We start from the raw sequence: 17,599 nt of genomic DNA, 5'->3' as shown, positions 1-17,599 counted from the left end.
AACAAATGGTTACATATAAAACAAAAATCAGAACATGTTTTCTAGAGACTAAATGTAACAGATTAACCTCCTATCTAAAGAAGTATCTTTCACCCAAAGTCCTCTGCAGTGTTTTCAACCAAGGTTAGCGGAGATCCCGTTTTTGTGAATGTAAACACTCTGTCTGTATACTTCCTAGGTGCAGAAAGAGGGGGTGTCTTCTTTGCCTCCTAAATATACCCTCAAGATTCATTGTCTTTGCACACAGCCAGGATAACCCTCCATGGCTTGTTTTTTCCTATGTGTTCCTTTCCTGTTAACTTTGTATGTAAATAGACATCCATTGTGTGAGTTTACAATGTTTAACGTACACCCCAACAGAGAGAAACACATTTCTTACCTCCTGTCCAGATGAAAACCTATTTTTCATCTCTGTTGGTAACTATTACCGTGATACAGACTTTAAAACATTTTCAACATACATACATAACTCTTTACATAGTATATTTACATACATTTCACAACAATATTAAGGACTACAGTGACACTGGCTTCCATTTGGGAACTCATAAGACATTCTTTGGTGAACTAGAACGCACACACCAGAATCAGGATATTTCTATTGCCCCCTTGCTAGATGGTATAAATGGGTTCTGGGGTGACACCTGGACCCATTGAAATCAATGGGAGAGCTGCCATTGACATCAGTGGGGCCAGGATTTCACCCATAGTACTTAGGTTAGATTCTACACAGGCAGGAAATTCAAAGTTAAGATGCTAACACCAACATTATATCTCTTCCCATATCTCCAACCACCCTCCAGCCTTATATCAGTGATACTATCCCCCGGCTCTGCATTTCTAGTTCAGAAACACCCCAACCCCCAACTGCTCACCTACCAACTACATACTCCATTATCTCACACACACAAATGAAAGCTATCAACTTCAGAAAATAAGTAGCTTTCGATAATAGCATTCAAGCTGAATTTCTACATTATTCTGGTTTTGAGTAAAGAACTTCTAGCATATGGTCCTGGCCTGTTTCTATGGTGTAACACAAGCATTTAATAAGATATTTTTTCTGAATCTATACATAGAAAATCTGACCATAGTTAAATGATTTCTATAATCATAATGCTGTAGGCCAAAGTTGGTGCTAGATTTATTGGCTCCTAGATTTGCATTAAAAAAGTAGATCCTGTGATCATTTCCTACTGTTCCTACTTCAGGACACATCTGGGTCTTAGAATCTTTGACATGTCTTCCTGATCCCCACTGAATGCTGGTAGCTTAGAGAAGACACTGTCAGTCATCAGGGAAGAATTACACAAATTAGTAATGGAAACAGCCTCAGGGCCCATCTACGCAATACTTTCGCAAATACAGAATAGCTCCATACAGTATATTGTTCAATTATTTCTCCACACCCATTTGAAGTGACACAAATGAAAGGACTTTCATCATTCCCTTTGAATCTTTTCTCCACACTCCAATAGCTCATTCTTAGGAGATTATTTTCTAGATGTTAAACCAGAAGTTTTCCTTTGCTTAATTCCATTGCTCTTAGGTTATTCTCCTCAGACCTCCCTAAAATTAGTTTCTCTCTCCTTGGGGTTTACATCCTTCAAATAACATATGTACACACAGTTATCACATTCACAAATGTGTTAGTCATTGTTAACACCAAGCTATGTTCCTTCAGTTTCTTAATCTTTCTTCTTAATCCTTTATTAATCATTTATGCTGCCTTTTCTTGAATTCCTTCCAATTTCTGGTATTGAGGTACTCAGAACTGAAGTATTATTCTAAGTATAGTCTCACACTACATAGGAAAGACTGAACTTTACCCAGAGGAAAGGTTAAAAAGTTTCAAATTTTCCAATCAAAATGTGGCACATATTTTTGATCACCTTAAAAAATCACAAAATTTTTATTAACTCTACTTACCAAGTGCCAGATACCAGAATTATTTCCCATACTTTTTTTAAGGTACATTTGCTTTGGCCAGTCTTATACCTCCTTAGTTCTCCATGATTTCTATGAATTGATTACATTCCAGTAAGCTTGTTAGTTATTTCCCTTATTTCCCTGGTTACTATGAGAACCCTAAGGAGACATACCATCCAGAGAAGTAATATGTCTTTCAGCTGTAATGCAACCAAATTTCACTTCTCATAATTATTTTAATTGCTTTTTTCCCCCTATACTTATAAGGTCTGACCAAAAGCCCATTGAAGTTAATGAATAGACTTACAGACTAAAATGAACTTTGTCTCAAACACATATAGAAGAGATCTTTTTGTCTTTCAAATTGTTCTCTACTCTTTCTTGTTAGTCCTGCTAAAAAGGGTATTTAAGTAATCCATCTGAGTGATTTTAAGAAGACTTAGTTATTTTATAATCCTTCTCATTTATTTTTTAGATCACTCTTCTCGTGTATACTTTCTTCCTCTCATATATAGAAAAAGTCCTTCTAATTCTCCTTGGCACCTTTAATTGTGACCTCATTCTGTTTTTACCAGTCTTAAATCATTCAGCTCTTATTTCCCGGTATAATTACTGTACCATGGATCATTAACAGTGTTACTGTGAAGGCTTTGGAAGAGTGACTGAGATGTAAACTCTTCAAATAAGTAGATGGTACTACAAGTTTGATTTTGGCTTAGTGATAATGTGATGGTTTAAATGTAACTTTGGTTTTATTGTAAACTCTGATAACCATATGGACATATTGTCCTAAAATTGAATTGGGTGTGACTATTCTCTGACGCAAAACTAGATAGAGGGAAAATGCCTGGTCATGAGAATAACAGGATGCACAAACTACTATGGTTAAATCCACATATCTTTAAATGAAGTTTTATGATGGAAGATGATTACAAGGTTTAGCAGAAATCTCAAATATATTGTACTGCATACAGTATCAACCAAACCTACATATTTTGAGTATAAAGACATGATGCTGAAGACTTATATCAGATCAAGACCAAACTGATCAATACAAACATAAGAACTGCCGTACTGGGTCAATCCAATGCTTCATCTAGCCCAGTATCCTGTCTCCAACAGTGACCAGGAACAAAGCCTTCAGGGTGAGTACACAAAGGACTTCCAGGGATAGGATGACCAGATATCCTGATAAAATTGGGACTGTCCGAATATTTAACTCTTTGTCCCGTGTCCCAATCAATGTACAATCAGGACACCATTTGTCCCAATATTCAGGTATAAATTCAGTTCCTAGCTGCCACGGGGGGATAAGGAACTGTCAGCCGCTGCGGGCAGCCCTGCAGCTCCAAGCACCTGTGGCGACAGAAGCTCTATGTCATTAATCAAATCATTTATGAAGATATTGAAGAGAACCAGACCCAGGTCAGATTCCTGCAGCATCCCACTTGATATGCCCTTCCAGCTTGATTATGAACATTGATAACTACAATGAGAGTATATTTTCCAAACATTTGTGCACCTACCTTATAGTAGGTTCATCTAGGCTGTATTTCTCTAGTTTGTTTATGAGAAGGTCATATGGGACAGTATCAAACGCCTTACTAAAGCTGAGATATATCACAGCTACTGCTTTCTCCCTATCCACAAGGCTCGTTACATTGTCAAGGGAGGATATTAGGTTAGTTTGACATGATTTGTTCTTGACTAATCCATGGTGACCATTATCTTATTTTCTTCTATGTGCTTACAAATTGATTGATTATTTGCTCCATTATCTTTCTGGATGCCCAAGCTAAGCTGACTAGTCTATAATTCCCTGAGTTGTCCTTATTCCCCTTTTACAGATATGTACTATATGTGCCCTTTTCCAGTTCTCTGGGATCTCTCCCATTCTTCATGACTTCTCACTAATGGCTCAGCTAGCTCTTCAGCCCCTCCTTACGTATTCTAGGATGTGTTTCATCAGGACCTGCTGACTTGAAGACATCTAACTTGTCTAAGTAATTCTTAACTTGTTATTTTCCTGTTGTAGCCTCAGATCTTTTCTTATTTTAGCCTTAGAGCAGTTCTCTTTTGAACCCAGTTCTACTTTTCACCATCACACCAGCTCATGGCAATGAGTTCCACAGGTTCATTGTGAGTTGCATGAAAAAATACTTCCTCTTCTTTGTATGCTGCCTATTAATTTTATCAGATGACCCCTGGTTTTTATATGGTGGGAAAGGGTAAATAGCACATCTCTACTCACTTTTTCCATATCATTCCTGATTTTATAGACTTCTATCATCTTCCCCGTTACTTCTCTCTTTTCTAAGCTGAACAGCAGGGTTAGTCAATAGGCAGACTGCAGGCCAAATCCAGACAGCCAGATACTTTTGGACGGACCGTGAAATCTTTTTATTTAGTTACTATGATCATTATTGTTATTATGTTTGTATTATTTTCTCTGGAGTCTGGACTGTGACTATACTCTGACCAAGAAATTTGGACCTTCACAAAAATAATTGATTACCCCTGCTGTACAATCCTAATCTTTTTTAGTTTCTCCTTGTATGAAAGCCATTCCATATCCTTGATAATCTTTGTTGCCCTTCTCTGAACCTTTTCCATTTCCACTATATTTTTGTGAGATAGGGCAATCACAATAGGACTCCGTATTCAAGGTGTGGGCACATCATGGATTTATATAGTGGCATTATGATATTTTCTGTCTTATTTTCTATACCTTTCATAATAGTTCCAAATATTCTGTTAGTATTTTTGACTGTTGCTGCACATTGATCTGGATCTTACAGAGGACTATCTACAGTGGTCCAAGATCTCTTTCTTGAGTGGTAACAGCTAATTTAGAACTCATTGTGTAGATCTGTAATAGGGATTATTTTTTCCAATGTACATTACTTTGCACTCATCCCTATGAAAACTTAATTACTGTTTTGTAATACCATCCAGGTAACAGGGAAATTAAAATAGGTGTATGTTATGGGGGGAGGTGTAAAGGATTGCAGCAAAGAAGTTGGGCTGGGGACAGTGGCCATAAGGTGGCGTGTTAGTTTGGATAGTTGGGAAGAGTCTTTTTATAGGAGAGTATGGAAGGATTTTGGAAGCTGGTAGCAGGGTCAGTTTGAAAAGGTTGTTTGATGACAATGGATATTAGTAAGGGTAGTAGGGACTGCAATAAAGTTGTGAGATAAGGAACAGTGGCTTGAGTGAAGATTGGAAGGATCATCTCACGTCTCCAACAACTCCCCAATCCCTGTGACCTTCATCATCTCCATACCACCTTACATGTTCCTTTGTAGCATCTCTCCTCTGATTTATAAGTTTAAGTTGAAGGCCAATTACATCTTATGTTAAGCTCAGCTGGTGCTTCTCTTTTGAATTGTTAAGTAGCATGAGCTTTGGATGCTTCAAATCTCGAACAAGATCAGGATTCAAAGTGTTCTGGAATATCCAATAGTTCAAAGCAGAAGCACTATGCATGGGTCCAGCTGGCTATGTTTTTGCAGTTGAGATTTACATGCACCCCAGCATTACCTCAAAACTGCCATTTTCCTATCCCTCAATTAGAAGCAGCTCCGCAGGGACAAGAAGAGTGGCTACTGCTGGTCATCCACAGTCATTTTGTCACCTCCAGAATAAAATTAATATATAGTTATTTTCTGATTACATTCCCTGATTTTATTAGAAGACATTTATCAGATCTAGTAAGTGCCATTAGTACATTGCTGATTAGAATGCTATCATTTTATTTAAATACCTGCATTCCCTCAGTTTTGGAATAAAACTCTGCAGCATGTATCTGTTCCTTTAATTACCCAGGCAGTTGATAATAGGATCGCTAGCTTTGCACCTCTATCCTGCCAGTGCAAATTCAACCCAGGTTGTTAATTATCAGTTATTACCACCTGGTGGCTTATTTGCAATGAGTTGGTAGTCTCAATCTAGTTCCTAAAGGACAAATGTCCACATCTCAATACCACCACCTGATTTATTGCCAATTAATCTCCCCCACAGCAGTTTCAGTGCACAAACAAAGGGCATGGAGACTTCTGTGCTCGTCCCTTATAGAGGTGATCCAGGCAGATCAGGTTTAGGGCATTTTAGGGAAGCTTGTACTGCAATTGCCTTTGCTGTTCCTGTTCTGTGGATTTATACTGGACTTCAGTCTCTCTCCCTGCTCTTTCCTCCCAAAAGTTGTAATGGGTGTTTTACTGCACTTACATTTCTTGTTAAATTGTCTGTTTTTACTCAGCATCTGCCTCACTGAGCACTCATCATCTGCTAGTGAACCATCTGATGTACAGCAGATGTTAAGCACTCAGCAAGCCGGAGAGGGAGGCAAAAATGTCACATCATGATTAAATACTTGCTATAGCTATTACATACAGCGACCATGCTGTTCCATTTTTATGATTAATATTTTTTTGTTTTGGGGAAGCATTAAGAAACCTTTTGTATTTTACTTACAAAATGCTTTTGTCCAAATAACTTTATTTTCTGTTTGTATCAATGTTATATAATCAGAAGGTGGTAGCAAGTTGATGATTTTTTTTAAGACAGTAGAGAAATAAGTAATTAAGAAAACATTTGATAAGTGTGCAATGCAATAAGAATTCACATTCAATCATTTCATTTAATTGTCACTAAAGATGCTAAATACAAATACTTAATATTTGTAAATTGCATTGAGACAGCTATAAAGATTACTTGGACCGGAACCTCAGTTGGTGTTAATTGGTGTAACTTCTTTGACTTCAATGAAGTTATCCTGTTTTACATGAGGATCTAACCCTTCATCTTTTTGTAGCTCACACATGAGTTTGGTGAGATTTACAGTGGTATATATTTACCATGTTCTTTCCTTGGCTGAATCCATTGTAGCACATTGCATAAGACCCCTTGCAACAGAAGATCGACTTGAAAGTGGACTGTGTTGGCACACTCCAGCTGAAACAACCTTAAAAGGTGATGACACATTTTGATTTAGCGCATCCCTTGCTCATTATCCATCAGCAGGGCTGCTATACAGCCCTGACTATGATTTGAAGATATCTTTCCTGGTAAAACCCTCAAGGGAGCGTGAGAGTTCAACTGTTCCATGTTCTTGACCATGAGTGAATATTTGGTGGGAAACAGCAATCCTAGCTCTAGCAGGCAAGTGCAGTTTGTACCTCTCTATACCATTGTGAGTAGGTCAAGGCCAGCATCTTTTCAAAATAGTGTCTAAAATGGAAGGTGAAAACAAACTGTTGTTACTTGCATTGAACACCTACGTACTGGGGGAAAAAAGCAAATGCATGCATTTTCATATCTACAACATTAGTTTTTTGATTCTGTACACACACACACACACATGCAGAAAATGTGAATACTTTTAGTGACTCTTACTGCTTACCCACTGGACATAGCCAGGATGTAGCATCACATTCTATATGATTTGCCACCCAGCTCTCTTAAGTTTTACAATTCAAACCTCATCATCTGCCTCAAGAAAATCTATTCCAATTGGAAAGATGTGAGTAAGATTTCGGAACAGGTTTGTTTTTTGCTCCCCTATGCTGCAATAGTCAGACAAGCATTACACAGTAAATCAAATACACCACTACTTGTAGGATGAAAATAAACAAAGATCAAGCAACATTTTCTAAAATATTCTGACTGCTAAACAAAACCACAAAATGTGTTTAGAATGTATGGTTTGTAATCATACAAATACATTCAAGAAAGAGTTACATAAGTTCTTGGAGGATAGGTCCATCGATGGCTATAGCCAAGATGGTCAGTGATGTAACTCCATGCTCCTGGTGTTCCTAACCCTCCTAGTTCCAGAGATGAGACTGGATGACAGGGGATGGATCACTCAAAAGTGCTCTGTTCTGTTTATTCCCTCTGAAACATCTGGCACTGGATACTGTTAAAAGACAGGATACTGGGCAAGATGGAACATTGGTCTGACCAGAATGGCAGTTTTTATATTCGTAATCATTCTGGGGAACCCACCTCCCCAGTACCAATCTACTGGCGGTCTCCTCCATAGAAAGAGGTCAGCTACCTCTATAGCAATTTTTCCCCTTGTCCTGAACTCTGTGTCAGATGTTACAAGGGGATCTGCACTGCAGAGGTGAAGGGAGGGACAGATCTAGGGAAAAGGCACATTATCCCCTCTCCTCCAGCAGTGGTTAATCAGCCCAAAAGTTTAAGGCAACCTGGAACCCCGTCTGCATTACAGGACTCCTCTTTACCTCTATTTTGTGCTAATTCTGGGGACAGCATGACAATCTTAGTAATGCAGCTCAAGTGCTTGGAGACCTGGAGCCAGTGCAGAGGCACAAGGCCTCTGTGCAGATGGCCCTATGCCTCCTGCTAGTACACCAGGAACCACACTCACATTGGGGGACCCAACACATTTGGTAGCCAACACCTGGCTTCTACCAAAGGCTCTCTGTCTTGAAAGAAGAACTTGGCTGATTTTTTCTCCTTCCAGGAAAACCTTACAGGTAGGTACACTGATGCCAAGTTCCTGTTATCCTTAGAAGTGTTTATTCCAGCACAGCACTGAAACACACTACTGGAACAGCGTAAGAAAGCACTGTGCAACCCATACTGTACATTGTCCTCTGAGAGGACTTAAATGAACAAGGCTGAGAATTCACTAAATCTATTCACAGAAATATAAAGTTTATCTTTAAAAAGTGAAAAATTCAGAAGTTGTGTAACAGAAGTAAGTCATTTCTCACAGACTAATGGTTCAGAGACATCCTTTCCATAAAGAAATGACACAAAAGCGATTTGTCACAAGCAAATTTAACATTTGAAAGGATATTGTAAATAATTTAGTGCATGACAAAGCAAGACTGTATCAGTGTTTCTGGTTAAAATAAATGAACTAATATGGGCAGGACAAAATGTATCCATTTGTAGAAGAAATGCTCAATAGAATTTAAAACGTTTTACTAAAGTGAACTTGGGATATTTTAAAAAAAATGTAGGATTGAGTAAATAATAGTTCTTGATATGTTTCAGTGAACACTGCCATATTCTCAGCAATGGTCAGACTGGGGAGACTTTGAGCATTTGAAGCTTGCTCTGAAGCCCATTGAAGTCAATGGAAAGGTGACCGTTGATTTCAGTAGACTTTGGATCAGGTCCTAAATTGAAGTAGTATAACTTCATCATCTGACTTTCGCACTTGAAAACCAAAAATATATTAACTCTAAAATGTGTCCTCCAGGTGAAATAATAATGGCAACTTATCATAAAATGTAGTGCAGTGTATTGTAAAGCACTTTCAGTGCTGTCTAATGTAACAGTTATTTTTATTATTATAATTGTTAAGCACTGACAGCATGCTTGGAACTGTACCAGAAACAAAGGACTAGACTGGGATCCTCCTATTCGGTAAGGTGGATAAGTTGGTGAGAATTCAGAGAAGAGCTACCAAAATGATTAAAGGATTATGATCATGCTTTACATTATACTCAAGAAGCTCAATATATTAGGAGAAAGTTAAGAGGTAATTTGATCAGAGTTTATAAGTACCTACATAAGGAACAAATATTTGATAATGGATTCTTCAATATAGCAGACAAAGGTATAACAAAATCCAATGGTTGGCAGTTGAAACTAGATAAATTTGGACTGTAAATAAAGCATAAATTTAGTTGTGAGGGTAATTAACCATTAAAATAGTGTACCAGGGATCATGGTGGATTCTCCTCACTTGCAAATTTTAAATCAAGCATTATTTTTTTTCTACAATATATGCGCTAGGAATTATCTTGGGGATGTTGCATGGCTTGTGTTATACAGGAGGTCACACTAGATTATCACAATGGTCCCTTCTTGTCTTGGAATATGGGAATAAGTAGGTCCTCACTTGGTGACTAGTGCTATTTAAATCAGTGGGAATGGTACTGTTTGTTGACTAAGGTATTAAATATGACTATGGGTAGCACAATTGGTCCAAAGTGCAGATACTCCCTCAGTGATGCGGCCACAGGGGGGAGAAAAGGGAAGCAATAGAGGGACTGCATTGATCCTGAGCAGAACAGCAACACAACATTTAAAAAAAAAAAAAAAAAAAAAAAGCCGTGTGATCTATAGTGTGACCCAAAGTGCTTAGAATCCAAGGGTAAATGGCTCAGTTCCCATTGACATGAATGGGAGTTCACTTATTGGCTTCAGAGGGGCCAGATTTCACTCCAAATGATGATAAAATGGGATACGATCTGAAGACATTGAATCCAAACAAATGACTGTCGCTACTGGGCATACATTTCTGATTCAGTTTAATGTTAGTGTATTTCTACTAGCTCATCTGCCATGACAGTTAAAATATTAGGTATCATTTTAGAAGTACTAATTCCACATTTTGGTATTGAATATGCTCTCCCTACTCTTCCTTTTTTGTCTTCATCCACATTTAACTCAAATGGCATGTAGAGTTCTAACATCATCTGTTACAGTTTGCATATCAAATTCCCAACAATCCCCATATGTGTGTTTGGTGCTTTCATCATTAAAATTCACATTAACTTTGGCCCAGAAAGTTAGGTCCAGGAGTTTCAAATTCTGAGTTTGACATGGACCCAAAAACTTGGCAGCCATAGACAGTAAACATTCTGATTAAGTGTCCATATATCAACAGAACTGTTTTCATATCCACCACCCAATTAGTCCAGCAAGACTTTTAAGTGGTTTAATCCTTGCTGTTCATTTATCTTTAACATAGTCTATATGATCTTTCCAAAGTAATTTAGCATCATATATTACCCATAGGAATTTAAAACTTTTAACTTTATCTATTTTTTCTCCATACACATACAGTTTACATTCCTTTGTAACTTTTCTTTTTGTAAAGATCAGTCATTTGGTTTTTGCAATGGAGAACTTGATACCTCATGCATTTCCCCAATCAGAGGTCTCTTGCAATGTTTTATTGATTCTCTTTTCTGCCACTTCAATATTCCTGCTCCTAATCCACAGAGCACAATTATCTTAGAAAAGACTGACAAAAGCACTTATTTGTTTTGGGAGATCATTTATCATAATATTAAATAAGGTCAGGCTGATAACACTTCCCTGTGGTGTACCATTTTTAATATTACATAGTTGACAAGTTTCCAAACTCTGATCTCCATTGTGCTGTTACTCAAAAAGTCTCCATCCACCCATATATTCTTCCCCTTACCCTTAATGCATCTACTTAGTACAACAAGCCTTTCCTACATAGCATGTCATATGCCTTTTCAATATCTAGAAAGACAGCTTTTATGAAACTTTTGTGTCTCATATTTTTTTGTATTTCAATTTCTAATGTATCAATGTGATCAATGCTCCATCTTCCTCCTCTAAAACCAGGCTTTGTTAAGTGGCTACATACAAAACCATACATTCAGCATTGTAGCTTCCTGTTCACAACACCTAGATAATAGGTCATGATTCTCTTAAATGAATTGTCTTTTAATCTGGTGAAAAACTGCACATTGATTTCCTCATTACTCACCCCTCAGAAAGTTTTTGCTGAAGTTCTACTGTCTTCTTATCAGAATTTCTAACTATTCTGTCAGTCCCAAGATGTGGGATGTTACTACTCTTCATCTGAATTCCATGCATTCTTTTAATTTGCCTTTATATTTCTGATGTCTCTGTATCTTTATTTATCCACCCACAGCACTTCCTCCAACTCTCTTTCTTTGGTTTTTTTATATTTCTTTCTGCTATTGCCTTACTTCTTTTATACTTCATTAGATCTTTAATATTCATTGCATTTTTTTCTTTTTATAGACTTTGTTCCTTTCCTTAATTGCCATTTTTCACTCCTCACCCCACCATGGAAGTGATGTTTTAGTTTTGGGGTGTTTTGGTATTTCTGTATGGCTACAATAGCTGCTGTTATCAATCCCTTAATTACATTGGCATTGACATTCTCTATGTCATCACTCACACAATGAGCATTCACAAACTCAGTACACTTAGTTGTAAATAGCTCTGAGTTAGCCTCCTTAAAATTGCGGGTGGGTAATTTTCCATTACCTTCAACCTTACCTTGCCCTTGAAAAGTCTGAGAAAAATGATCACTCCCCATTCCTCCTTTCCTATTTATTTCCCAGGTACATCTACTTGCAATATCTGCTGTTATAATTCCCAGGTCTAAGCAAGAAAAACTACCATCTGCTACTTTAAATCTGTTTGACTGTTGGGGTATAAAACCACTAGATTGTTTTCATCAATGAACTTTTTAAAGCATGTGCTATTCTTATCAGTTGTCTTACAAAATAGACGATAATCAGAGAACTATGTATTCTGTGATGCCATACCCCATAGGAAATTTGTCCCATTTCTCGACCCCCCCCCCCTTTGATAAAGAATACTATTTTCAAATTTTGGCTTTCATTTAAACAATGTTTTAGCCTTCTCCTGCAAGATAGAATCCTGCACTACATGATTTGCCCAAGGTAACACAGAAAACAAGTGATTGAGATGGGAATTGAAACCAGATAGGCTGAGGCCCACACTGTTGCCTTAACAACAAAGCCATCCTTTTCCTCTATTATAGGACTCTCTTTAACTGGAGATACTTGAAAAGGGGTATACCAATTTATTACCTCCGGTTTTATATGTTATTAGGCCAAATATTGTATCATTTATATCTATCAGAATGAGGTTCCACATGATATCTCAGTAGTTCTGTTCCAACAGACACTGGAGACTATAACTGAGAAGTTAGAACTAGAGATGGCTGGGAATTTGTTGACAATTTTTTTGGTTTGAAAATTTTGATTCATTTAGCAGGAAACTCTTGTTTTGACAAATGTCTTGTTTAAAAAATGGGAAAAAAATTCAAAATTGTGCAAATGTTGGAATTTAAGCTAATTATAGTAAAAAAAAAGTCAGCATTGAAGCAAAGCATTTTGAAATTATCAGAATAAAACATTTTGCTTTACCATTAACCAAATTATTTTTGGATTGTCAGTTTCTGAAAATTTTTGAAATTTCTACTTTTTGTCCTGATTTGGGACAGGAGATTGAAAATATCACACTCTTTTCCCACTACAAAACATCCATGTCCCACCCACCTCTATTTGTAAATATGTCACAAAGCTACTGAAGGCTTTTGTAATTTTTACTTTTGAAACAATAAGGTAATACATACTATGAAGCAATAACTAGGAATTTTCCATTGAAATATTTTCTGTGTGAAAATTTCAATTTTTGCCATTTTTTCATTTTTTACATATATCTACACAAAATATTTCATTTCATATGTGGTTGAGCCAAATCAAAACATATTGGTTTGTTAAATAGAATAAAAATATTTATTTTGGGGTAAATTTGACATTAATCTGTGTCCACGTGAGCTGCCAAGTTGCCTTATGGGAGCTGTAGTTTGAATGTCTCATGCTCCCATTTTTCTCTACAGATTTACTTCTGGTTGGACTGCCACAGTGCTTCATGATGATGCATTATGGGAGATGTTTTCTAGCTGAGTATTCAGCTCATAGGGCAGAATGGGGACAAAAGGAACCTGAAGTATAACTTTCATAGTAACTCAAGTAAACAAAGATTAATGCTGAACTGACCCAAAAACTAAACAGTTTTATTTGGTTCAATAAACCAAAATGTTTTGATTCAGGTTAACCAAAACTACAATTTCCCTGAGGCACCTCTGCAGTCCAATTTTAAACTAAGCCAAAACAAAACATTTTGACTTTTCCAACTGAATTCTTTTGTAACTTTCAATTGCATGGAAAGCTTTGATATTTTCACTTTTTGTTCTGATTTAAACAAAAACAAATGCCATAATAGTGGAATTTTATTGGATAATTAATATTGAATGGAAATTCCAGTTTTTAACATTAATAAAATTTAACAGTAATAATATTCTTGCTGAATGTCTGCTTTCAGTTATATACAAAGCACTATGAATGCATTTAGGTAACCATGTTATATAGATTTCTGGGGGGAGGGGGGGTTAGAAATGTTTCTTGCACAAAGGATTGTTATTCATGTAAAATATTGATATGCAATAAATGACACAAAAAGAAAAAAACCCAAACAAACCACAAGGGTACAGGTTAACTTGTTTTTACTGTGTTTCAGACTGACATTTTTACAAAATCAAATTTTAAGATCATATATGTTTGCAGTGGTAGACTCTATTTTATAGTAAGGGGGAAAAACAAATTGTACATCTTCATCAATATTAGGAGAATGGAATTTGACATAGCAGCAGTTAAAATGTGTTCTTCAAGCAATATGTCAATAGAATGAGCAAGCACAAAAACTGAAAAATATAAAAATAATGAAGATTATATCTAAACAAAATATTTCATTTCATATGTGGTTGAGCCAAATCAAAACATTTTGGTTTGTTAAATAAAATAAAAATAATAATAATTGAATAATATGAAGATTATTTTTGCTCTGAGCCATTTCCAGATTCTGTATTTATTGTCTTTTTCTTGGCAACTGTGCCTTATCAGTCCAGTCAGACAAAAATGAAAGACATATTCACCCATGCTTAACAGCAGGAGTATAGTGCTAGAAGTGAATCAAATAATTAAGTCTGAATCTATTTTAATGTTTTCTCCTACATGGTATTCTAGCTAAATGTTTTGATCTCTAAATCTCACTATCTATAAATCCGTGCAGTTCCAACCAATAACAAAAAAAGTTCAAAATAGCATTTAAACTTCCAAAGACTATGTCACAAACATGAAAGATGGTACACACCATCCACACAAATGACTTAATTAGCAAAATAACATGAAAAAAAATCCATCATGGATAGAGCACCAAAGCGAAGTCAGATGCAGAAAATCAGCTATTTACTTGACAAGTATTTTCTTAGCAAGATGTGCAGTGAATAGAAAATATAAACCAATAGTCTTTTTATGCCACTGAGTTTATAAGGTAACTTTCCTTTGTGATTTTTCTGGAATTACTGGAAAATTTATAGTGGAAATGTGTGTGTATATATATATTAATTGATATGCCTCCAGATGTCATCATCTGACATTTTAGAGATGTTTATAGTTTCTGAATTTGCTGCCAAAATCAGTTTTCTTTCTCTTTCAAAGTGAAAAATTACAAGATTGTATTGATTGGGTTCTGAATCCTTCTTCCTATTATATTATTATTATTATTATTTTAACTTTACAGATCTTCTGTCTATTGGCTAAACCGTATCCAGTCCCTTCTATACTGCAATGAAAATGGTCTTCTGGGAAGCTTTTCTGAAGATACTCATTCGTGCACCTGCCCTAATGATCAGGTCGCCTGCCATGGGTTCCTTCCCTGCATTGTAGGAGATGGCTCTGCATGCTTCACCTGTGCACCTGACAACCGCACCCGCTGTGGGAACTGTAATACTGGATATATGCTAAGCCAAGGGCTTTGCAAACCTGAAGTGGCAGACTCCACAGAGCACTACATTGGGTTTGAGACAGATCTTCAGGATATGGAGATGAAGTATTTATTGCAAAAAACAGACCGGAGGATTGAAGTCCATGCCATTTTCATCAGCAATGACATGCGCCTCAATAGCTGGTTCGATCCTTCCTGGCGCAAACGGATGCTCCTTACCCTTAAGAGTAACAAGTACAAGTCTAGCTTGGTCCATATGATACTGGGTCTCTCTCTTCAAATTTGCCTAACAAAAAACAGCACCTTGGAACCTGTTCTAGCAGTTTACGTCAACCCTTTTGGAGGCAGCCACTCTGAGAGCTGGTTCATGCCTGTGAATGAAAACAGTTTCCCAGACTGGGAGCGGACTAAACTGGATTTACCTCTTCAGTGTTATAACTGGACGCTGACTCTAGGCAACAAGTGGAAGACATTTTTTGAAACAGTACATATCTACTTGAGAAGTCGAATTAAGTCAAATGGTCCAAATGGCAATGAAAGCATCTACTACGAACCCCTGGAATTTATTGATCCTTCACGGAACCTGGGCTACATGAAAATCAACAACATCCAAGTGTTTGGCTACAGCATGCATTTTGACCCAGAAGCAATTCGGGACTTGATTTTGCAGCTGGACTACCCCTATACTCAGGGATCACAGGACTCAGCACTTTTGCAGCTATTAGAGATACGGGATCGTGTAAATAAACTCTCCCCACCAGGCCAACGTCGTCTAGATCTTTTCTCTTGCTTGCTGCGTCATAGACTCAAACTGTCCACCAGTGAGGTGGTGAGGATTCAATCCGCTTTGCAGGCCTTTAATGCCAAATTGCCAAACACAGTGGATTATGACACAACCAAATTATGTAGTTAACCATCAATGTGAAGCACAATACAAAACCTTGAAGGAGATTTTACAGTGCTTTTGTGGAACAGTTTATGTTTGGAAGAGTAAATTTAAATTGTCTTTTCAATATCTGTCTTATATCAGTCAATACCATTGGTTGGCAATTTACACACATGAACTTGCTGACAATGAATATATTATATCTACAGTTTTGGTTTATGAATGAAATAAATCCTGACACCAGTCTAGAAGACATTCTACTTTTTACAATAAATTTCATTTGTAATTTTATATGTTCCGTGGCAATGCTTTTGTGCATTACATCCTCTAGAGGGAACATAAAAGGATACCAATAAAATTTTGTAGCTGAACAGTTATTAAAAAGAAATGCTTTGGGATTCTTTTTTTTTTTTCCTCCACAAAATAAGTAATATCCTTGATATATTTTTTTGGGTACTGTGTATGAGAGGAATAGGTGGGAAGACGATAGTCACAAATTGTTTTTATAAAATCCTAGAAAAGCCAACAAATAGGAATCTCATGTTATTCTTATGAGACACAAATCCAAATGTTCATGTCAAGGCAAACTGACATCTGTTGTTGATGGCTCACTTGTCCCTGCACCTGGGAGACTTGCTAATGGCATGACTTTTTCAAGATACTGTACCATGGCATACAGATTCCCAGAATAGTAGTATTGTCCATTTTAGGATGGACAGACTGCTAGTATTGGTGTCCTGTGGGATACAAAGTAATGAAAGGTTGCCTTGGTTACAGTATATGAGCAGGTGAAAGGCTAGCTATCTTACTGATATCCAGTAGTTTACAGTAGAGAAATCTCTTTCCAGTGACAACAGATTTAGTCTCCATGATCAGTTGATTTACATGTTTGCTCACGTATTTATTGAAGAATATGTACAGAAAGACCACTAAAAGAAATGTCATATTGCATTCCCCTTTGCTTATATAATATGTATTCTCTGTATGTGTGTATCTCTCTCACTCTCTATATATCTATACATGTATATCTATATTTTATCTATATTTTTCTGTATTTATCTAGATCCATCTATCTTGGTCTATCTGCACAGAGAGTATCATGCATACAGATAGTCTTCATAAACATCTAAATGAATAATTTCCTTGAGACTGCCTACCAGATGTTTTCAACAGAGGCCATTTTTTCCCAAGGAACCAAAAATATATTTGCCAGCGATAGAATCATGCCTCCTACTTCATGATTGTACAGGGATTTGGAACCAAATAAGCATGGTCTATTGTAAATGTATCTAATCACCTGTCTGAAATCTAGTGTAATGGGAGAAAGTATATTTGATTACCTTATTACTTTATAAATTATTGTTACAGGTGTGTGCATTCAGTGAGGGTCAGAATCAGAACCTTGGGTCC

At 36.7% G+C, this 17,599-nt stretch overlaps 1 protein-coding gene and 1 long non-coding RNA gene across 4 annotated transcripts in view; one reads left to right on the top strand and one right to left on the bottom strand.

The window, feature by feature from the left end:
• The window catches only part of BRINP3 (BMP/retinoic acid inducible neural specific 3), a 252,313-nt gene extending 235,753 nt beyond the window's left edge, over positions 1-16,560 (top strand). For both annotated transcript variants that reach the window (XM_067535139.1, XM_067535140.1), the window contains one exon: positions 15,100-16,560. In XM_067535139.1, the coding sequence (XP_067391240.1) occupies positions 15,100-16,216 (1,117 nt within the window). In that variant the 3' untranslated portion in view covers positions 16,217-16,560. The remainder of the gene's footprint in view (positions 1-15,099) is intronic.
• LOC137144682 (uncharacterized) overlaps positions 1-17,599 on the bottom strand; it is a 196,029-nt gene that overhangs the window by 22,010 nt on the left and 156,420 nt on the right. The gene's annotated exons all lie outside the window — the stretch shown is intronic.

Source organism: Emydura macquarii, unplaced genomic scaffold, assembly GCF_026122565.2.
Source record: "Emydura macquarii macquarii isolate MOO-44397 ecotype Brisbane River unplaced genomic scaffold, CSIRO-AGI_Emac_v2 contig_3477, whole genome shotgun sequence".
Lineage (NCBI taxonomy): Eukaryota > Metazoa > Chordata > Testudines > Chelidae > Emydura > Emydura macquarii.
Note: the sequence above shows the minus strand (reverse complement) of the source record. Positions and strands in the feature narration are given on the sequence as shown.